Below are 23,769 nucleotides of genomic sequence, written 5' to 3' on the forward strand. Positions count from 1 at the left end.
ACAACAGGTAGTTTTTATGCAAGAGCTTTAGAAAAACAGTGTTTGCAACCAAGAAGTAAGCTTTAGAAAAAACAGTGTTAACAACCAAAATGAAAATAAAAAATAACTCTCAAAAGTCAACGAGCACTGCATGACAAAGGCTCTTGGAGCCTTGATTTTTCCGAACGTTGGCAGAAGTCTGTCATTTAAACACGGTAGTAGTGGGCTCGTCAATAACAACATTTTGGGGCTAGATGTGCCACAGAAGAGTTTTCTAAACAGCCTCTGCGCTTCACCTAATGTCTTAGAGGATCCTTCTGAGTTGCTGCCGCTTTATCTGTCTCAGACTTGGATGTCTGTCGTGCACAAGCCTCTCCATAGCACGCACTTAAGACACTGGTCCTCACTCCCCGGCAAAATGCCCAACTGCTTCTGCGAAGCTAAGACAAAGGTTTCTCCACAAGCCTCAAGCCCTCTGGCAGACTGTATTAGCTGACATTTATAAATAGCTTTCTTTCATTTGAAGTTGACAAATTTTGACTATAAAATGAGAAATTTACCAATTCCATGCTCCCAAACTGTATCTTAGCCACAGAAAATACCTTTCAATTCACACAGGCAAAGTGGAAGTTCTATGTAAACTCTAGCTTTGGTTTCTTTCTAAACAATAAGACTGTGCTGCGAATGATTCTGCAGCCAGTGTTCATAGCACTCCGGAGGTGGGGGGCCGGGCATGGTGGCGCGTGCCTATAATCCCAACACTTTTGAGAGGCTGAGGTGGGATGATTACTTGAGACCAGCTTGGACAACACAGTGAGACCCCCGTGTTTACAAAAAATTTTTTAAAAAAATTAGCTGGGTGCGATGGCTTGTATCTGTAGTCCCAGCTACTTGGGAGACTCGGGTGGGAGAATCCCTTGAACCTAGGAGTTTGATGCTACAGTGGGCTGTATGATTGCACCACTGCGCTACAGCCTGGGTGATAGAACAAGACCCAGTTTTCAAAATAAACAAAAAAACCAAAGCACCCGGGTCATCAGCTTTTGTGGTGGGGTTTCCTCTTTTTTTTTTTTTTTTTTCCCGCCAGGCAGCAGTTGTATCTTTCCTTCTGGTTTGTCTGCCTTAGCCAGCTAGAAGATAGTCAGAGATTGAGAATTCTGAGAGTAGTTCAACTTATAAGGCCACTATAAACTGACACCTGACTTTTTACACTTTGAAATACATGGGAGGCCAGGTGTGATGGCTTACCCCTGTAATCCTAGCACTATGGGCAGCCAAGGTGGTTGGATCAAGAGGTCAAGAAATTGAGACCATCCTGGCCAACATGGTGAAACCCCATATGTACTAAAAAAAATACAAAAATTAGTTGGGCATGGTGGCACATGCCTGTAGTCCCAGCTACTTGGGAGGCTGAGGCAGGAGAATCACTTGAACCTGGGAGATGAGTGTTGTAGTGAGCCGAGATCATGCCACTGCAGTCCAGCCTGGCGACAGAGTTAGACTCTGTCTCAAAAAAAAAAAAAAAAAAAGAAAAAAGGCCTGGGCATGGTGGCTTACACCTGTAATCCCAGCACTTGGGGAGGCTGAGGCAAGCAGATCACGAGGTCAGAAGATTGAGACCATCCTGGCTAACACAGTGAAACCCTGTCTCTACTAAAAATACAAAAAAATTAGCTGGGTGTGGTGATGGGCACCTGTACTCCCAACTATTTGGGAGGCTGAGGCAGGAGAATGGCGTGAACCCGGAGGCGGAGCTTGCAGTGAGCTGAGATCGCGCCACTGCACTCCAGCCCAGGCGACAGAGTGAGACTCCGTCTCAAAAAAAAAAACAAAACAGAAATACATGGTAAATAGCGTGACCCGCGCTTTCCCTCAAAGGAAAAAATTAATAGATTTAATGGATAATGTCGGAAACTTTCCCTACACACAGACACACACACACTCATGCGTGTGTGCACGCCATGCACAGGGTAATTTTTGTTGCGCTTTTTTTTTCTTCTTTTGGTTTTTAAGAAAAGTTTGCCCATATAGCTGGGCATGACTTCACTTGTCTAAAATGGTCAGCCTCAGTTTAATGAGAAGCACGGGGTATTGTAAATCCGGGGGTGAAAACCAAGCAAAGGAAAATGCAGGCTAAATATCAGGGAAAATTTCCCGATCATGAGTCTGGAATGAGGAAGAGGGGAGGTGTGGTCGGTGTGGTTGGTGCCTTAAATTAGATGGGGAGATGGTGGGTGGAGAAGAGCCTACTGTGGACTTCTTCCCTCCGTGTGTTCTCTTTGGGTTTGCTTGGCAAATGTGCTCACCTGCTTCTCAAAAACTCCGTTTCATGGAAAGCAATGAGTCTAATGCAATGCAATTCAATAAGTATATGATTCTGGCACCTTTCACTGGGGAGCCAGGAGTCTTTCCAATACCTGCTGAGAGTTTTGTGTGAGTTGGAGCTGTTCTCCTTGCTTATAGTGGAGGCAAAAGGCAGGCAGCGAGTGGACGGATCACTCTCCCTGACCTGCGGGCCCCCATCCATTCTCTGCCTGCCTTTGCCATGCCTTGGAAGCCTGCCTCTGGATCACCTAGCTGCCCTTTGGTCTTGGTCTGTAAAGAGCCAAAGATTTGCAGGGCAAGAGGCAACATTATATAGGTGCTTATATAACCATTTAAAAATGTAAAAATCGTTCTTTGTTTGTAGATCATATAAAAACAGGTGGTGGGGTGCATTTAGATTGTCAACTAAAGAAACAGTTTCTGCTGAGTAGTCTCTTCGCACGGCTGCAGCTCTTCCTGGAACCCAGTAACACCATTTTCCCACGTGCCCTTCAGGTGTAACAGCTCTCGTTGTTGCCAGCCCCTGGGTGCCTCACCGTAGCCTGGGGATTCCCTTCACTCTGCCCACACCTCTGTTAGCTCAACTCTTTTCAGTGTGCTTTCTGTTTCCTATCAGGACCACGGCGAGTTCAGGGAGAGAGTTCAGGAAAGGGAAACAGAGTTTATGGCACCACATAAGGCTAAATGTTTTGTCCAAGGCTGAGCAAATGTCCTCAGGCATTGTGGCTAGCACGGGACTCACTGTGGATCACACATCATGTAAAACAGGATGAACCCTGAGATTCTGGAAGCAAGCCTGCCTTACTTCTGTATAGACAGCATGCATGATTCCTTTTGAATTTCTTTCTGTGCTTCTATCCTCCTTGTTGCACCTAAAACAACCTCTTTTTCTCTTCTCTCCTCAGAGAGATGGCATGAAGAATGTCACTTTCCGGACAGAGTGTGCCAAAACGGTCTGTGTGGTTTGACCGGCAGGATGCTCTGGGGAGTGGCTTCATAATTACCGTTCATGCTTCAGCTCTTTAATAAGGGATGAGCCAGGTACAACACTGTTTACTGGGGATTCAAAGCGTAGCTGGTGTGTGCAGGGGGTCAAATCTGGTGGAGAGAAGGCTCATAAACATGAGTAACCACACCAACGGCTGTGTATGCGTTTCCTCTACAGTAGAAGGAGCTGAGTAAGCATTGGCATTGGCTGTTCCACCAGGCAAAAGGAGGATTCATGCTCTGCACATCCTAACGAGGGAGTCCCGCCGAGGAGCTCTTCAAGTCCACCGGCATCCTAGGTCATTTCCATATGGCCTTTTAGTTGACTCCTAAGACACTCAGATTCCCAACCACTTAACATTAATTCGGCAGTTGTGTTTGTGGTAAAAATGGACCCAGTGTGAACATTAATGGGGCTCTCCTTGCTGAGATGCCTGAAAAATCACTGCAGTGCAATCATGGCCTCTTTGCCTATTTTAACAATCCAGTCACCACAGTTCCTGCCCTCCAAGAACTTCCTATGGAATGCTGGCTGGAACCTTTGGTGACAACTTCTTCATTTTTTTTTCTTTTTTTATTTGAGATGGAGTCTTGCCCTGTTGCCCAGGCTGGAGTGCAATGGCGCGATCTCGGCTCACTGCAACCTCTGCCTCCTGGGTTCAAACGATTCTCCTGCCTCAGCCTCTGGAGTAGCTGGGATTACAGGCATCCGCCACCACGCAGCTAATTTTTGTATTTTTAGTAGAGATGGGGTTTCACCATGTTGGCCAGGGCTGGTCTTGAACTCCTGACCTCGTGATCCAGCCTCTTCGGCTTTCCAAAGTGCTGGGATTGCAGGCATGAGCCACTGAGCCCAGCTGGTGACAACTTCTTAACTCAGCTTGTTAAAACCCAGATGGCTGGGCCCCACTTCCAGAGGTTTTGATTTAGTAGATCTTAGGTGGGGCCCAAGAATGTCCATTTCTAACAATTCTTGGGTGATGCTGTTGCTGCTGGTCCAGGGACCACCTTTGAGAGCCAGGGCTTTACTACAGAGACTACAGAGACTAAGAGGAAGCTCAAGAGTCAGGACCGATGAAGTGATAACTGGGGCATCAGAGGCCTATCGCTCAGGGAGTCTGGAAGTGAAATGAGAAAAGGGAGGCATTGTGAACAAATGCTGAGAGCCAGTGTGCTTTTGGAGGCCTTTTGTGAGATTCTGAGTCACTGGGCCTGGAAATCTGTATTTTTTAAAGCACTGTCAGGTGATTCTGACGCTCAGCTGGGTTTGAAAGCCTCTGTATATTCAACATCCTACAGTGCCTGGCACACAGTAGCTGCACAACGAATACTCACTGAATTGATAATAATTCTGAGTGGGTGTTGGGAATGTTTTTAGATTTCTAAATGTATTGGCCCATATACTTATTTACTGCATCAAATTCAGTCCTAAACTGCCAGTCAATAGAGGAATAATATGCTCTCAAGTAGAAACTGGAGTTTTCAAACAGAATTAATGTTCTCTCAGTGTCCCAGATTACAGAAACAAAAACCTGGCTGTAACCAAAGATGTGGCATTAGTCACAAGGTACAGATTCCTGAGAATGGCATAACAGAAAATCCCCTTTCTTCTTCATGGCTGAGAATCTGCTTGGCTCCTTCCTGTCTGCACATGCATGCACGCCACTGCATGTTCTTCATTAGAAAATAATTAGAAGCAAACAGCTGTTAGTCAAGCGAGCTGCATTTTGCCCACATCTTTTCAGAGTTCAATCCATTACCCCAGGGGGCAGGCTTATCCTAAAAAAAGAATCTCACTGCTTTAAACATGGCAAAACAAAATAGAAATGCGTGGCAATTCAGGTGAGCTTGAGCTAGCTCAGCTGAGGTAAAGGTGACCATCAATAACGTTTTGTTACACTGCCTGCAATGGTACTTCTTTTGATTTTGTTGGAGAAGTCCTGCTCCAAAATTAGCAAATTAACTCAGCGAATGATGAAAATAATCTTTGTTGCTATCGGAAGGGGGTAAGGCTGTGTGTGTGTGCGCGCGTGTGTATGTGTATGGATGGTGATGGGAGCTGGCTCTATTGAGTCTTTGACTTGAGGCTTTGGAGTTGGCTCAGTTCTGTTTGCAGCATGAAACTGGAGTCTGTAGCCCTGAGTTGGGGGCCTTGGGTTCCAGACCTCAGCAGAACAAGGACTTTGCCTATCTTAGTATAAAATCAGAGGGTGGGAACAGATTATGTCTAGAGTCTTTTCAGCTATAATTTTCCAGTGCTCTTTGATAAGTGGCATAGTGCAGATGTGTATGGGCACGGCTAAAGAGTGAAGGTGTTAACTCAATCATGTGAATTCAAAGCCATTTGGACCAAGAAGAATAGAAAAGAGGCCTTCAGGCTGGGCATGGTGGCCCATGCCTGTAATCTTAGCATTTCAGGAGGCCGAGGTAGGCAGACTGCTTTAGCTCAGGAGTGCAAGACAGGCCTGGGCAACATGGCGAAACCCCATCTCTCAAAAAAGAAAAAAAAATACAACAATTAGCTGGGTGTAGTGGTGTGTGCCTGTAGTCCCAGCTACCTGGGGGACTGAGGTGGGAGGATGGCTTGAGCCTGGGAGGTCGAGGCTGCAGTGAGCAGAGATCACACAACTGCACTACAGCCTGGGTGATAGAGTGAGAACCTGTCTCAAAAAATAAATAAAATAAAATAAAATAAAATAAAAAAGAGGCCTTAGGAAGCATTAACTGCCTCCTATGGCTTATACTTCCCAATAAACCAAAGAGGATTTTAAACTCTGGAGGTGTGGGGGAAAGAGAGATGGTGGAGAAAAAAGATTTGTTCACAACCAGGAAGAGTGAGTCCTAGATCCATGGCCGTTGAGATTTGCTGGTGGGCCCCGATACACTGGTAGGAGGCTCAAATAAAAGGGAATGGGCTTATGTTATGGCAAAAGGAGTAGAGATTAGCATCAAGGAGTATGCTGCCATTTTTCTTAGACAGTAGATTGTCTACTAAGTGAAGTTATGAGATGTTATGGAAATTTATAGTCACTCTCTGGGGTTACTACCCAAGTTACTTGACTCATAGTCCATGCTTTTTCCACTACTTTGCCATGGTGAATTTTTTTTTTTTATATGGAACACTTCATGAATTTGCATGTCATCCTTGCCCAGGGGTCATGCTAATCTTCTCTATATTGTTCCAATTTTAGTATATGTGCTGCAGAAGTGAGCACCATGGTGATTTTTAAAAAGCCTAGTTTTCAACCCAGATTATGTGGAAATTGATAGTAATTACTTGTACTTCAAGTCCATAATTTTAGATAATTGTTCCCCTGTGATGAGCTGGATTTTAGGTTGGGATTTTATCACTTGGAAAGATTCTGATTCTTCACTATGTAAGTGTTTTATCAGGACTGACGATAGATTTTTGAGTAGAGAGACACACCTTGATCGGAGAGTACCACTTGCGTGGGGAAGAAGGCCGACGCATATTGTTGTTGAGATTTCGCGGCTCAGGGAATTCATATTCCTGCTCTGGCATCTTGACTCTTGCATTCTTTGCCTTTTCCAACTTAGCACCTTCTTCTGTGGAGCCCTTTTCTCCCCAACGAACCTAAAATAAATAAAATATAATGAAACAAAATGACAAAATATGCTGCCCCTTGAGAATGAGAATGACAAATACATGCATGAGTTGCAATGTGAATGCTACCCAACCCTGGATTCCCTTGGGTTTTGAGGACCAGGGAAGAGGGAAATTGTGGAAAAAGAGAAAAGGGGAGAACCGAAGGAGCAGAGAGCGTGAACCACATGGGTGGATATTTAGGGAGGAATTGTCCAGGCAGCGGGGACAGTACATGCAAAGACCTTGCAGGTTCAGGTACGAACTCTGGATTTTAATTCAGTGAGAAAAGAAATCACGAGGAAGTTTGAACTGATGTGTTCCCTGCTCTGACTCACAGTGGGCAAGACATGGGAGCGCACAGTGAAAAGGCTGTCCCTCCTATCTCTCCATCTGTCTGCCTTACAGTCCATATCCCCACCAGACCTCAAGCAGGTTTTCAGCAATTTGCTTCGGGTTTCTGACATAGAGTGGTCAGCATGGTCTATGGCCATACTGCCCTGAGCATGCCTGATATCTAGAGGCTAAGCAGGGTCGGCCCTGGCTGGTACCTGGATGGGAGTAGTCAGCACATAGATAAGTATATATTAAACTGTCCTCTTACCTCCATTCTTTTAATGCCTCCAACGCCTCTCCCACCATAATAAGAGGCATCTACCGTTGGCCACTTTTTCTTAGGCAGACCATCATCATCTTCTTCCTGCAGAGAAATTGTGGCACATGAAGGAAGCAAAACAGCACTGCTGTGTGGACCTGTCTACTATGGCCAAGTGATTAGGAGTAGAGCTTGTAGAGTCAGACTGCCTAGAGTACAATCCCAGTGCTACTGTTTCCTGGGATCTTGGGCCAATCACTGAAACCACTTAAGCTTGTTTTCCTTATCTATAGAGTGGGAATGTAAGCAGTGCTACCTGGTAAGTTTGTGGTACAGTCCTGTTCTCTTGTTCTTTTCTACAGCTCTACTCCTTTGTGGGAATCGCATCTAACCCCACCTACATGCTGATGACTTATGAATTTATATCTTCAGCCCTGATGCCTCTGAACTCCAACTACTCACTTGACATTCACATTATTTGGGGGCTAAAAAAGATCTCAACAAAACCACCGCAGAGATATCCTGATTTCCCTACCCTAAATGTGCTCCTCCTGTAGTCTTCCCCACTGCCTGGAAGTCACTCTCTCTTCTTTACTGCCTTTCCCCCACTTGTCCCAACTTGCCAGCTAGTTCTGTTGCTACTACTTAAAGATCTGAAATCTGTTGACTTCTCCACCCCAACCACCACCCTGGGCCCACGCCCCCATGCACTTGCTCCTGGACACTGTGGTAGCTTCCCAACTGGCCTCCTGCTGCCCTTAGACTCACCTATGATCTGTTCTCCACAAAGCAGCAGGGTAAGTGCAAATGCCAGCTCTGCCCTGTGTGTTCTGGCCTTCTTCCTTATCATGCGCCGCCTCCCCCCCCCCCCCCACTTCCTGAGCTCCAGCCTGCCTGCCTGCCCTCTCTCAAATACTCTGGGCAAATTCCTGTCTTGGGGCCTGTGCACAGTGTCCCCTTGTCCCCTTGTCCAGGAAAGCACTTTCCCTACCCCATCTTCTGATGGATGGATTTTCATATCACTCCTCAGAGAAGCCTCCCCTGGAAATTTCTTCTAAAGTAGCCGGTCTCTCCATCCCATCAATCTGTTTTATTTTTAGTTAAGCATCTCATCATGGCTTGATACTTACTTAATATCTGTCTCTCCACACTAGAACATACGTTCCACAGAGGCTTTTGTCATGCTTACAATTGTATTCCCAGTTTTTAGAATAGCACTACATAGTATGTGGTGGGTGCCCAAGAATTATCTGTTGAATTTACAAATAAGTTAAATGAGATGACTCAAATAAAGAAGTTAATTTAGTGTCTGCAACTTAGCTCAGTGACAAGAAGTTAGTGTTTGTATTTTTTAAGATGAAGAAAGAAGACAAGAGGAACTTGTAACTTTATGGATGGAAAAAAGGGAGGAGATGTAGCGACTGCTCTTCCTCTTGGCACTGTAACTATTCTTGTTGTGCGGAGAAAAATATCACTGTTTACGGTCATGGATGGATTATAAGCAAGTGGCATGATTTCTCCTCTGGATAGAGAAAGGAAGCTGGAAAAGGGGTTGATAAAGCAGAGGAAAGAACAAAAGAGGGAGAAATTGCTCACAATGCTGAAGCCTGCTTGTCATAGCCTTGTTCTGGTGGCATTTGGGTGAAGTTCTATGCAGGGTACCACTGCGTGGGATGGGTACCCATGCAGGAGGCGGTACAAAGCAGCAAAGGCAGGAGAGGTCAGGATGAAAGGTGACAGAGCAAGCAGAAACATGTTGGCACATTAAGACTCCCTGAGTTACATGTTGTGCTTGGGATGGGCAGTCTTCTTTAAAATGATTTTTTAAAAATTTAATACATCTTAAAGGACAGAGAGGTCGTAGCAGACTAGGATGTACAACATTCTGACAGCTGACACTTGGGTGTCTCTCTCTCTCTCTCTTACTTGGTTGCTCTCTCTCAGATTCTGCTGACCTTTGTATTCTAAGTGCAAAGTAGGTACTCAATAAACACATATTGCATTCATGATAACACGCCATTGAATTTATGCAGCCTTTCCCATGTTATGTGCCAGTCACTCTTCTAAGTGCTTTAAATGTATTATTAATCCTTTAATCTTGCAACCATCCAAGAAGGTACATGGTGTTATTATTCCTATTTTAGAGAATAAGAATAGAGAGGTTAAATGACTTCGGTCACTCAGCTTCTAAGTGACAGAGCTGGATTTGAACTCATGCAACCTCATTCTCATTTGTTTCTCAGCATTGGCCAGTCTGGATTTTGTTCTTCTGTGGTTTGCTTTTCTAATCATTTGATGGCAACAAATACACGCTCATTTTTGACTTCCCCTTGTACCTGCTAATTTCGATACTTGTTTTTTGTTTCTTTTTGGAGACAGGATCTCACTCTGTCACCCAGGCTGGAGTGCAGCCTCAACTAACCCAGCTCAAGCAATTCTCTCACCTCAGCCTCCCTGAGTAGCTGGGATTACAGACACATATCAATGTGCCCGGCTAATTTTTCTATTTTTTTTTTTTTTTTTTGGTAGAGATGGGGTTTTGCCACATTGCCCAGGCCGGTCACAAACTCCTGGGCTCAAGTGATCCTCCCACCTCAGCCTCCCAATGTGCTGGGATTACAGGTGTGAGCCACTGCACCTGACCTTAATTTTGATAATTTACAACTGCAAAATATGACAAAATAAAGTCCCCAACACAATAAAATATTATAGTTCATATGATTTTACCTTATAATTTCAGAGGTTTCTTTCACCTTATGATGTGAAAGCAGGAATCTTATATATCCTATATGTGGTTAAACTTTACATTGGCGGTGGACGTATGTTTCTGTGTAAGTGTCTGTGAACATAGATAAACAAAATATGGCTCTGAAAGCCTGGGCATTCCCGCTCTGGGGCAGTTTTCCAAAGGAGATAACAGAAATTCTATACCCTAAAGCTGAACACAGCAACACCACGAACGTTAAGAAACTCCAAGAGCAAAGCCGCTTTATTCCATAGGGGACTCAACTAGGTTCATGAGCCTCTTAATCATTTAGGAGCTCATCTAATTAAGCCTTTTCACTGCACAGAAGAGGAGTCAGATCTAGAGAAAAGAAGTGATTCCTGAAGGTGAAATTCTGGTGTGGTTATCTGATGCCTTGTCCAGGGATTTTTCTCCCCCTATATTTTATGAAAAGAACTTAAAGAAGGATTTACAATTGGCTTTCTCTAATTCGCAACCCCGTTGAGTGCTCAGGATATAGTAAGATGCATAAAGCCGGTTTCCGCTGCTTTCCAGGCTAGCTTGCACACCGGGGGAACCCTTCCTCTAGTTCCTGGCCCCTCCCTCTAGTTTCTGGCCCCTCCCTCTAATCCCTGGCCGCTCCCTCGTCCCTGGCCCCTCCCTCTAGTCCCTGGCCCCTCCCTCTCGTCCCTGGCTTGGGGAAGGAGGCCCCGCCCCCGTGCTCAGGCCCCGGGCAGGGCCTGGCCTTCTCGCAACAGGAAATGCCTAGGGCTTGGGCAATCTCCATACACTGCAGGGCCACCGAGCCCGTCGCTTAATCCCCTGACCGGAGCCGGCCTGCCAAGCTCAGACAACAGCACCAGGCAGCACAAAGGCCCAGGGGCTGACGGACGGGAGAGTCAGAGTTTCCCCTGCAGTTAGCATGGGTCTGTTTACACATTCTGGAGACAGAAGGGTTTTGCAATTCCCAGGAAGAGAAGGGAATCTTTGATGTGTCTTTTCATTTGGCCAAAAATGGATGGAGTAGAATCCCAGCCCCTCAGCAAGGCCACTAAGAAACTCGGCAGCACCGGAGGGTGGATTTTTACATCTCATTATATCATAAAGGCTCTTGAGAACTTCCTCCTACACTGCCCTTCAAGGATGGTAGCAGGGAGGGAGAAAACACCAGTATAGAAATCCTCAGTGTGAGCTGGCTTTCCTTTAGTAAACTAAAAACAAAAAACAAAACAAAACAAAACAAAACCTTACTGTCCTCTATGGTTATTGGAGGATGGGGCTGGATGAGCCCAATTGCTTTGGATGAGAAATCAGGGGTTTGTGGGGAATGAGAAGATGAGTAGAACAGAGTGGGGCCGAGTTACCAGCAAACTGCTGAGACCCCCAATTCCCCCGAGTGGTGGGAGTGGCCGGTGGTAAAGAAGTGGCCCTTTACTATTCCACCAGGGCTTGTGGGCTGCACTATACTTTAAAACCTTCAGTAAAATTTGCTGCGCAGCTGGATGTGTGCCAGTGCTGCTAGATCGTGTCTAGCAAACCGAGAAGATGAGATAACGCGGAAGAAGCAAGGAGTAGGAGTCAGTGGTGCCTGGGAGAAACCGCAGGGATTGGGGAGGGAGGCTGGTTTCCCATCAAGGGAAGTTGTGTTTAAATCTGAAAGGATGTGGTGGCTCCAGACGTCCAGCTGGCTGGAGCTTGGGTAACAGAAATGGCAGCACATTCCTCAGATGGTAGAGGCCCCTTCTGACCTGCATGTCCTCAGGCAGACCTGGGTGTGCCTGCAGGCACAGTCCTGCTCGAGGAAGAAACAGCTGTAGAGGATGAAGTCTCTGAACTCACTTGGTTAGCCTGTAATTGGATTAGCCCTGTGCTGTCCTCAGACCCTGAACTTTTCCCATCTTTCCCAATCATGCCAGGCTTTTGTGCAGCTCCGCGCTTCAACATGCAGGGCTCCACATGCCTGGAAAGCCCTTCTCCCATTTCTTCTACCCATCCCTTCATGTTGTTTAAGTGTAACCTATTCTGCGAAGAACTCCCGGGTTCCCCAGAGAATGCAATGCTCCCTCCTCATGTTTCCACAACTCCACCTTCCACTCATGCAACACATTTAACTGTTAGTTATTAAGCAAACCAGAGGGTAGAAGGAATTAATTTTCCAGATTCTGGGGCTGCCTCACTCCTGCATGTAGACTGTGCACAGGACAACTCCACAGACTTGATGTGAATAGTGCCCCCTGGAGTTGTGCATAGAGTGGCCCTCTCAGACTCAGTTGATAAGTTCTTTAACATTCCTGCTTCTCTGGTATCCATTTACTAGAAGAGCCACATGGCCAGTTTGACCCAAGAAGGCTCACAATTCCCAATTCACTGCAAGTTTCAATAGGAACTATCAATGAAAAGAAGCACATAACTGAAAGAGAATCAAGCCCAAGGCAGTAGCTTTAAATCAGCCTTTAAATTAATTTTAAATGTCATTGAACTGGAGCAAATCTTAAATGTATAAGCTCAACAAGGGCCTTTTATTTGTCAATTCTTTCACTAACTCAAGCAACTATCATTGAGTCCCCATCACCTGCCAGCACAGTGTTGTATTTTGAGAAAAATAAAGTGAACTCAACTGTCAACAATATTGTTTACATTTATAGAGGAGTGAGTTTTGTGAGAATGATGACATGAATTAAAGGACTAAGCCCACAGAAACTCCCAGGTGTGGGAGGCTCCGAAGGGCAGAACTTAAAGTAGAACTGGTGGGACTGTCTCATCTGGTCTTTGGGGAGAAGTCAGGGAGATCCCCTCAATGTCAGTCTTGGAGGCAAACTCCTAGGAGTGAATTGGCAAGTCAGAAAGATCCAGCAATACTTCTGTTTGTAAATACAAAAAATTCCGAAGGATTTAAGATTTCCCATTCTGAGCCGCATTTCACATGTCATGGCACCATTATATCTGTTTACGTAAACAAAGTGATTAAAGACAACACAAGGATTGTCCTGTATTCTTCAATAAAGAATAAAGTGTTTATTTTCCTAGCAGCAATGTTTTTTTTTTTTTTTTTAATTTAAAGTATTAAAACATAGAATACTGAATTTTGGGCCTTTTCTAGGACTTCTGTTTGGAGTGTATGTGTGTGTGAATGTGTGTGTGAGTGTGTGTGTATGTGTGTGTGTATATTTAATGCTCACTGGCAAGAAGATGCCCTGACAGTAGCTTGGCCCTTCATCCCTCCAGGGTGGAGGCTACTCTGGGTGTCTGTGTAGTCATGAAGGATGCCAGGCCTGTTGCTATTAGGAGTTCAACTTATCTAGCCCTGTATAATTTTCCAAAGCTCAGTTTTCCTATCTAAACATTTCTTGCCACAGAGAAATTGTTAGGATCAGTGAGCATAATAATAAATCTGAAAATAAGCTCATCCTTCAAAGCCAGGTGCCTATTGTTCACTGGATAGGCATCAAATGCCTTCAATAGGCACCCCTCTCCCTTTAGATACAAAACACCAACCTATAGATGTCCATATATTCACATCCTTTCTCACTCTCACCCAACCCCACTGCACATATACTAACCCATGATTAAAACAAGAAGACACATTCTTTTTTTGGAAGAGTTGGGGTCTTGCTCTGTTGCCCAGGCTAGAGTGCAGTGGCATGAACATGGCTCACTGCAGTTTCCAGCTTCTGGGCTTAAGCGACCCTCCAGCCTCGGTTTCCCAAGTAGCTGGGACCACATGTGTGACAGCCACCATGCCAAGCTAATTTTTATTTTTGTAGAGATGGGGGTCTCCCTATGTTGCCCAGGCTGGTCTCAAACTCCTGGTCCCAAGCAATCCTGCTTGAGCCTCCCAAGGTGCTTGGATTACAGGAGTGAGCCACCATACCAAGCTCCCAGATGCATTCTAAAGTTTCATGATGAGACATGGTGATGTGGGAGCATGAAAGATAAGACAGGCGGGAAACATGGGGATGAGAGCTAAAGAGAATAGCTACACACTAGGGCCACAGACAGAGCACAGAAAATAAGTAGCCATCTTTACATCAGTCTTAAAAGGGGCTGTGTGCCCTGTCTGAGTGACAGGGTCAGAGAGGGGTGGCACTGCCACTCAAGAAAGGGGCACCTGATGCTCCCAACAAGGAGCGGAGGCCTTGCTCTTGGTTGCAGGAGCTACATCGTCTTCAGGGACGGGTGAGGAAAGACTGCTCTATGCTTCTTTTTCAGGTACAAGTTTGAATCCCAGTCCCATCACTTAATAACTGAAATCTTGGGGCAACTGGTATTTTAATCTCATTATACCTCAGTTTTGCATCTATAAGACAGGAGTTCATAATAGCACACTTTTGTTTCAGGGCTGCTGAATGATGAAATGAAATATACCACAAAAAGTGCTTCACATCACTGCCTGGATAGTCATAAATGCTCAATAAATGTCATCTTTAGTAATTAACCACTATTACTATTAGTTTTTATACATTCACATGCAATATCCACCAGGAATCTCTGCCTTTCTTCCTGATTAGGACTGATTAGGCCACCAACTTTATAAACGTCCAGTTACACACACTCTCTCTCTCTCTTTTTTTTTTTTTGAGATAGAGTCTCGCTCTGTTGCCCAGGCTGGAGTGCAGTGGTGTGATCTTGGCTCACTGCAACTTCCGCCTCCCAGGTTCAAGCAATTCTTCTGCCTCAGCCTCCTGATCAGCTGGGATTACAGGCATGTGCCACCATGCCCAGCTAATTTTTTGTATTTTTAGTAGAGACAGGGTTTTCCATGTTGGCCAGGCTGGTCTCAAGTTATCTGCCCACCTCGGCCTCCCAAAGTGCTAAGCCACTATGCCTGGCCCAGTTACACACTCTCCTAAGGCAACTCTGGCAGAGAATCTCACACGTGCTGTTAGCCCACAGGAGGTACTCATTCTAGAGTTGTTGAATAAATAAGATTTTTAATATCAAAAAACATTAGGATTACTTACATACCTTTTACCTCTATCCTATTTGACTTCTCTAATGTCCCTCCAGTCAGATTCTAAGACCTTGATTTGCTTGATGCTAAAAAGTACAATGTTTTATCTATTATTGCCTACGTCTCCAGTTTGGGTAGTTTCTTGATTTATTTCTGACACAATATTTAGTTGATTAAGCCAGAGGGTTTCCAAGGGAAATGAAGGAGGGGAGGTGCTCTAGGCTCCAAGAAAGGAATGTTTTGTTTTTCATCGCAAATAAAATGTACTAGTCATCTGTCCAGCCCAGGTCTGGCCAAGGCAGTGTGATTAAGGAAGAAAATGGCAGGTGTTTCTGGAGCTGTGCCTTTGATAGAGTAGGAAAGCACATGGGAAAGGAAGCATCTTCTCTTTCCAGCACATTTACTTCATGTGTAGGTCTGTGTGTGTCTCAGACATGGAGCTGCTTGGGGCTAAGCCATAACCCACTTTACATTCAGTCATGGGGCTTCCTGCTCTCTGTTGCCTTTCAAATATGCATAAAGTTGGGAATGATAGGATCTTTGGGAGCCTGTATAAGTGGCAGATGTTGGGAGAATATGGCATAGATTCCTGGGTGTAGCTTTTATTTTGATGGTATTTAATGAGACCGAAGTTTCGTTTCTGAAACAATACTATTTCAGAGAGGCCACAGGGCCTGCACCAGGTCCACTCCTCCTTCTAAGGGGAGCTATTCTCACCAGGGCCACGGGGCCTACTAGGAAGCTTCTCTTTGGCCAGATGTGACCCAAGAGCGCCAGTCTGTCGGTTGGCTGTGAGCTGTGACTGATGATCTATGGTCTGCAGTGAAAAGATGAGCTGGACCAAGTATTTTCCCCTGTTGGGAACCGGAAGATGGAAACCGAGAGACTCAGGCTATAAGCACTGGGGCAGATGGTGAAATGAAGACAGAAAATATCAGATAGAGTCAGGCAAGAGGGCTCTCTACAAACTAGAGTTACAAGGGCAGAGAGGAGGCCAGTAAGAGAAGGCAGAAGGGAGTAAATTCCCAGAGAGAAGCAGAGCTGCTAGCAGTGAAATCGAAAGCCCATGAGGGTGGTGTCTAGGGCTGCCTCAGTTCTTTCCCCAGCCACAGTCTACCTGAGTTCTTTCATCTTGGACTAGCTTGAACTGGTCTCTGTTTTTTGCAGGCTAATGAGGCAGATAAAAACTCAAATATAGTCATAAAATCCATGGAAGGTGATTACATGCAGAACAAAACCATCACATGAAGTGCTCCATTACTGCATTCTCCCATGAACTGCCAGTTATTTGGAATAACTGGAGACTTAGGGAAGGATCCTCACTAGTGCCACTTGAGAAGACCCTTAACCCCGGAAATGTCCCTCTTAGTTGTTAAAATGGACCTTCCTTGCTTTTACTGAGCTCTTCAAGTTTCAAGTAATTTCTCTTTGTACCCTCTTTATATAAGTGTGTCACTGTTGATTACACAGAATCTCAGAAAGTAGTTCCTTTTTCTAATATGAATTTTTGTATTTTCTATTAAAAAGGTCACTGAGAGCTTATTATAAAGTTATCTTCATTCTCTAAGTTTAGTTATTTAAATAGTAGACATGCTCAGAATATTATACTTAAAGAACTGATGAAAGTTTGGATAAGTAATACTGAAGGTCTTCATATATATGGCAGAGAGTGTTTGATGTCATATAGCTATCTATTGAGTGTTAAACACTGGAATTTGAATACAGGGAACTAGAGGAAAAGACTGTCTAGATTGAGACTATGATTTTCAGAGCATTGTATAAAATACTTTGCACGGGCTATGTTAGGTTATCTGTTTCTGTGGGATTTCTTTCTTTCTTCTTCTTGTTCTTTTATTTTATTTTCCTTCCAAAATACATCATGAAGAAGATTAGGCAGACTAACTCACAGGGCCAACACACGTGCTGAAAAGTGCCTGATGCTAAAAAGTACAATGTTCAAATTTTTATTGCCTAGGTCTCCAGTTTGGGTAGTTTCTTGCTTTATTTCTGACATCATATTGAATGATTAAGTCAGAGGGTTTCAAAGGGAAATGAAGGAGGGGAGGGGGTCTAGGCTTCAGGAAGGGGATGTTTTGTTTTTCATCAGCAAATGAAATGTACTAGTCATCTGTCCAGCCCAGGTCTGGCCAAGTATAATGAACTGCAGGTGTTCACGTGGTTATCCCTTTGATAGAGTGACAGGGGACAGGTGAGGAAGCTTCAGCCCAAAAACTCTTTTAAGCCTAACACAACCCTTTAGATTCAAGCATTCTGAGGTTGTCACTCTGTTTGGGAAATAAAGTCAGCTCTCTACAACTTTTATGAAACTGAAAAAACTCAACTACTTCTCTTCCTTGCTTTTAGCTATTCTTCCTAGATGGTTTTCTAGTTTGGGCTTTTTCACTTGGCTCCAAAATTGTGTTGCTGGGTCCTTCATCCTGAAAGTCCCTGCTGAGCTTGTACCGCATGTGAAACCCTAGGCTAGATGTTGGATCTGGGGTAAGTCAGAGCCCAGTCTTACACCTACATCCCCAGGTGTACTTTGGCCACTATGGCTGCCACGTCACCTTCTAAAGGCAAACGCAGAGCAGGAGCCGAAAGACAGAGCCACAACCCCTCTAAGTGAACACAACAAGGGAGGGAATGTTCTTTGTCTCCGGGCAAACAAAGCGGTCCTAATAAGGGAGCTCCTTGCTCTATTTTATTTTTTATGTTCTGGAAGTCTGAGAGATAGCTGCACACAACAGAAACAAAGCCAACTGCAGTCGTGGAACTAGCCACGGTACTTTCTCTTGAAGGATTAAGGAAAGGTTTTTATGTATGTAAAGAAGGTTTTTTCTCCTTCTTTGCACAGCAATGTAATTTCCTCCCTTGATTTCTGGGCAGAAAGTTAGCATTCCAACAAGATGTGCTTTAATTGATTGCAGCTATTAAATCCCTTGGCTTACATGCATATGGTTCAGGATATAAGAGCCACATGGAAGTTTTAATTTAATCATTACTCTTTCTGTATGTAGGAAACTTGACAGAGGCATTGGAAGGGGAAGGGTGAGGAACTGGCACTTGATTTGCACACAACAGACCTTAGGGATTGAGGACAATAACTTGAAAGCTTATCAACATATCTTTTGGTCTCATTGAGTGTTTAGATATGTAACCCTGGCTTCTGAATTGGTGGGTGTTACCTCTAGAGACTCCAGCTGTACTGAGAGTGATCAGATTAGCTAAGCCACTTGATAGACACTCTTGCATTTCTCATGATTAGCCTTTAATGCCTCCACTGTAATCTACCCCAGGCCACCCTTGCATCAGAACTGCTTACTGGCCAATTCAGTGGTAGAGTCCAAGAATTTTTTTCTTTAGATGATGAGGATTTGAGAGGAAGGCCAGGATATTAACATATCCCTCTCCAGCATATTTTCATTACTGCCTGGCAAATCTTTAGATAATATTGTTTTTAAATTAAAGAAAAATGAAGTATTTGGCATCAGGCTATTCCTAGAGCCAATGATTGGAGAATGCAGCAAATTGTGCCTGATCTACACACATAAAGCATTAAGTCTCTGCAGGGAGAAGAGAATCTTAGGGTTTGTTTGAGAGGAAAAGTCAGTATCTCAAAGCTCCAAATAACTGTATTGATAAAAACATTTGTTTACGTCTCAAATTTTATCTCTGCAGGGAGGAAAACCTCCAAAATCCATTGTCTTTTCTGGCAGTTTAGTTCAGTTTCTTGTTCATCCCTGGTTAGGAAAGGTCAGAGACTTTCTTCCCTTCTGCTTCACAGGCAGGTATATTAAATTCTTTGGGCCTGACTTAGCTCTGCTCCGTAGGGGGCTAAGTGTCCAGCTGCCCAGCCAGCTCTCCACCCCACTCTGCCACCCCGCCCACCTGCCGCCATCCTGCTGTGGTCACTTACCTCACTCTCCTCAGCAGGGGGTGGAGGGACCTCCTTGATAATCTGAAAAGAAAACAGAGAACAGGTCAGTGAAAAATCTCTGGCTACCTTCCTTCTAAGAGGCCTGCTGTCAGGAGGTATTGTGGTGGTGCTGCCATAACTACCATGGCAATGGCCCCAGCAAGTCGGACTTAATCAGTGCCATGAGGTGTCTTTCTGGACAGAGTAGCTCTGCTAGTTAGCATATGACTCAGGCTGAGAGTTCCAGTCAAAATTGCATCTTTTGTGTTTTTATATAGAGAAATAAATGTTCCGCAGGTAACAGTTTCATTTCCTACCCCAGATAGCTATCATGCAAACTTATTCACTCATTTATTCACCTAGTCATTCACCTATCAGATTATTCATCCATCTATCCAACCATCTACACATTTAACAAAGAATTGTCACATGATGGAAGTTAAGACGGTGCTTTAGGGATGCATCAGGCGTGGACCCCACTCAGGCTGCTGGCAGTCCTTCAGCTGTCACTGGTTACCACGGGTGCCTCTGCGGGGTGGATGTGCTGCTCAGGCAGACCGATTCCCAACAGAGGCAGCAAAGGAGTGTCCAGGGATTTCTTTCAGGGCACTGACACTTAGGGCACAGGGCACAAAGCTTTAACTAACAATGTTATAAGATTCTGACTGTCCCATCTTTGGGGCTGAAGAGAGACATGTGGAAACTCTGGATGGGCAAGTAATTGGGAGACCGTCTAACCCATGAGAGAATGATGATACATGGGATAAGGACAGGGCAGGGACAGCTGGGGCCAGTGAGCAGCCCCTCCTCCCTCTTGACCCCAACTTGTACCCCTCTGTCATAAAAGGAAAGCCCTTACCGTTAAATGGATTGAGAGACTCTTACATGGCATTTGGCAATTATCTACTATAATTCCACTCTGTCCCTTGGAGGGCTTCCTACTCTCACCCCAAACTTATTATCAGAAGTTTGGGTCCTCTACTCAGTCCTTTTACTTAGAGGACTTCTGGCAAATGCGAAGCTCATTCCCTATCTCTTGATGCCTTAACACCAGGCGCTGACTTTGTAGACGGGTGTTTGGGCAGTGCCCACAGGATCCATTCTTTCTTCTTCCAGTTGGGGAACCAGCCTCTGACTGCAGGCCAGGATGCTCAGCTGTTAGCAAGCACGTCTTTACCTCTCCCTACTCAGCACATGTCTCCTCTGGTTTGATGATTATTCTGGGACCTTGTTAGGGCTCCAATCCCCACACTGTTACCCACCCTACCATTATCTATAACGTCATCTTTGCATGAGGAGGCAGGCTTCCCACTGCAGATTCTGTTAACCTTAGCCAGTGGCCCAAGACTCCAGTCCTCTGAAAGTACGGTATTCAATTAATTGAAGAGGCAGAAGTGAAGGCCTCCAGGGGTTTCAAACTCTCATTTCATCTGCTTCCACTTCCTGGCTGCTGTGAGACGCCTGGTGAAGGTCTCTGGAAAATGCAAAGCCATGATTGTGCTCACCCACTCAACCCTGGCTCAGAGTTCCTTAAGGAAATCTCTGGGGAGGATCGCTACTGCCCAGGACTGATTTCCCATCATCCCAGAAGCAGTAAATTACTTACAGCAGGAAATGTCTGGAAACTGGAGGGAGGGGTGAGGATCTGGGGACCAAGATCTGGAATGCATTTGTTCTCCTGGGGCAGGGGTAGGGAGGGGAGTGAGAGGGGGAACAGGATGTTTGGGAAGAGACAGATGTTGAGAGGGCAGCATACGTGGCAAGGCCCCTGGGTTAACACCCAGGGGCCTTGTTTTGGTGCTGAGTTTTGGTGCTGAGCAGAGGGCTTTTGTCCACACGGTGCTATGAGCTAAGCACAGCATAGATTTTTTTTTTTTTTTTTTTTTTTTTTTTTGAGATGGCGTCTCGCTCTGTCACCCAGGCTGGAGTGCAGTGGCTGGATCTCAGCTCACTGCAAGCTCCGCCTCCCGGGTTCACGCCATTCTCCTGCCTCAGCCTCCCGAGTAGCTGGGACTATAGGCGCCCGCCACCTCGCCCGGCTAGTTTTTTGTATTTTTTAGTAGAGACGGGGTTTCACCGTGTTAGCCAGGATGGTCTCGATCTCCTGACCTCGTGATCCGCCCGTCTCGGCCTCCCAAAGTGCTGGGATTACAGGCGTGAGCCACCGCGCCCGGCCAGCATAGATGTTATCTGTGAATCCCAGACCTGCCTTCTCCTGACTGTCAGGATTTGACGAGTCCCTTAACCTGCCCGAGCTCCACTGTCTGAGCGATCATGTGTGTTAAGCATCTGGTAGCGAGTAGCTGCTCAGTAGATGTTGCATGCTATTAGTACTCTCCTTTCCCTTTCTTGTTGTCTGTGCCTCTTACCTTGATTACATCTTTCCTACCCCTCCCCGATGCATATACTAAATGCCTTTGCATGGTGGCTTCCAGACATGCCAATGGGCCAGCACTTTATGAACTGAGTGAGATAGGAGGCTGGTGTTCTGACAGTGGCCAAGGGTTTTGGGGGAGTCGGTAGCAGTATGCCTGGCTACATGCGTGTCAGCTATGACACTGGCCAGGGAATGCGGTTCCAGGTGGCCCAACACTCAGACCAACCCATCAATATGGTTGCTGTTTAATTTAATGTATTAAGTATTAATTGAATATCTAGTCTACATCCTGCAATGTGCCAGACCCTAAGGAACCCAAAACACCATGCTAAAATACATGACTTATTAAATATTGATAAAGAGGGGCTGGTTTATGATCCAGATTTCACATTGACACACTATAAGTTGGGCTCCTGAGCTTCTGGAAAAAATGTCACTCTGTTCAGGTAAACAGGAATTAAGTACCTCCAACCTGGTCTCATTGGCTGGGCATCTGGCTATGTTCAGCAGGAATGGGCAGGAAGTCTTCTCATTGCTTCAAGCCCATGCACCAGCAGCTTGCCCCTGGGGAGCAGGGTGCAGCTCACCACAGGATGGCAGGACACCTTTTAAAAGTATGATCTAGATAGGCTAAGCTTGGAGTCAGGGATGAGAATTCCAAGCAGTGAAGTTGGATAGGCTGTCTGTGAGTGGGCTAAATCCTTGTGCCAAAACCAGCACATGGGCCACCCAAAGGAGTGCTCTGAGCACAGGGACATGTCAACTCTCTCAGACCACTGCATTCCCCTCAGGGCTAGAGTCTGTGTTGCCTGGCGGAGTAGCTTGGGCAAAAGCCTGCATTGCTCTGTAGCCTGCAGCACCAGGGCAACACGGCCACACACAGAGTAGCCTTAAAAATAGACATCTCTATGGTTGCTTCAGTACTTAAAACCAGTGCACCCCTGCTAATGGCTTCCCATGGCTTATAGGATAAAATGCAAACTGTTCCCATGCCCCACAAGGCCCACATGATGTGGCCTCACTTCCCTCCCACTGCATCTCTCTCCTTCACTTTCTGTACTCCAGTCTCCTGGGCACCTTTCCGTTCCTTCCACATGCTCTGCTACTTCTCAAGTGCAGTATCTTCTGCCCAAATGCTCACTACTTCCTCCACCCTCAATCCACAGCCCTGCACATTCCCCAGTGAACACCTACTTATCAAACAGATCTCCAGTAAATGCACCTCCCCTGGGAATCTCACAGAAAGGACCAGGTCCTCTTTGTGGGCTCCCACCATGTTTGTTTTCTGTAGCACTTTGAATCATAATTGAAAGGCAAATTGCATAATTGTTTCCAACCAGCATGACTAGAAAGCCTCTATTTCCAACTAGAATGCAAGCTAGAATCAGCTTCCAAGCTCAGGCTTGGTTTGGCCCACTCTCCTTTTCTCAGGTTATGTGAGCATCCTCTTGGTTATGGGTGGGCTCTTTTGCACCTTTCTCGTTAAGAGGGACAAAGAAGATGGATAAGGTTGAAAGATCATTAATAAAATATTTTAAACAAAAATTCTCCAATTAACGTAAGCATAACATGGAAGAACTGGATGGTAGTATGGGAGTAAATCTGAGAACATTTTTCATATTTCTACTCCGCAGGCCAGCACTGCCTCCCCACTTACTACCACCTTTAGACTGGGTATTTTAGAGAAGCAGAAAGTGACCATTTGCCTCCTTGGGATAGCTGCCCTAGAGTCCCTTTTGCACTAAGAGTTGGACTGGTGAGATAAAGGGGATGGGAAAAATGAGATGGAATATGAAACTCCTGAATTCTATTGGTGTTTCTCTGATACCTGAGAATTTCTTGAAACTGTTGTGTGTTGGGAGATGTATCTCCTCTCCTCTCTTACCAGTGACTTTAATTCTGACTTTATCCATCTCTGTTCACGCTGATACGAGGTAGGGCCAGATTTGATGATGATCATTGCATAGATAAAGGAAAGTCAGAAAAGACCAGGTAGAATCTGATCAAATTGAAATGTTATTGACAGCTTCTCATTGAGTCAAACAATGAGCACCCCTTTCTAAATAAAGTTCTGATGAGCACCCCTGAGTTTGGCTGTTGGAAATGGTAATGATGGAAGATGTGGAGATGCAGTCAGCATAGTACGAATACAGTAGAAAGATCACGTGTGCCCAGGGCCTGTTTGACGCCTGGGAAGTTGAACTATTTTGGTTTTATGAATTAAGTTCAACCATTTGGGTCTCTATAAAGTTCTCTCTAACAATTCATTTTATTTTTATAAATGGTTTTGTAAATTGATTTTATAAATTG

At 45.2% G+C, this 23,769-nt stretch overlaps 1 protein-coding gene and 1 non-coding gene across 2 annotated transcripts in view; both read right to left on the reverse strand.

The window, feature by feature from the left end:
* Positions 1-23,769, reverse strand: part of ANTXR1 (ANTXR cell adhesion molecule 1) — a 238,567-nt gene that overhangs the window by 60,343 nt on the left and 154,455 nt on the right. The window contains exons 14-16 of the mRNA XM_002799283.4: positions 19,083-19,124; positions 7,500-7,595; positions 6,719-6,886 (exon numbers count right to left, since the gene is read on the reverse strand). Coding sequence (XP_002799329.3) covers positions 6,719-6,886; positions 7,500-7,595; positions 19,083-19,124 — 306 coding nt within the window. The remainder of the gene's footprint in view (positions 1-6,718; positions 6,887-7,499; positions 7,596-19,082; positions 19,125-23,769) is intronic.
* Positions 6,400-6,506, reverse strand: LOC114672080 (U6 spliceosomal RNA). The gene has a single exon (XR_003722270.1). It is a non-coding gene; the product is annotated as a U6 spliceosomal RNA (small nuclear RNA).

This window comes from Macaca mulatta, chromosome 13, assembly GCF_049350105.2.
Source record: "Macaca mulatta isolate MMU2019108-1 chromosome 13, T2T-MMU8v2.0, whole genome shotgun sequence".
Lineage (NCBI taxonomy): Eukaryota > Metazoa > Chordata > Mammalia > Primates > Cercopithecidae > Macaca > Macaca mulatta.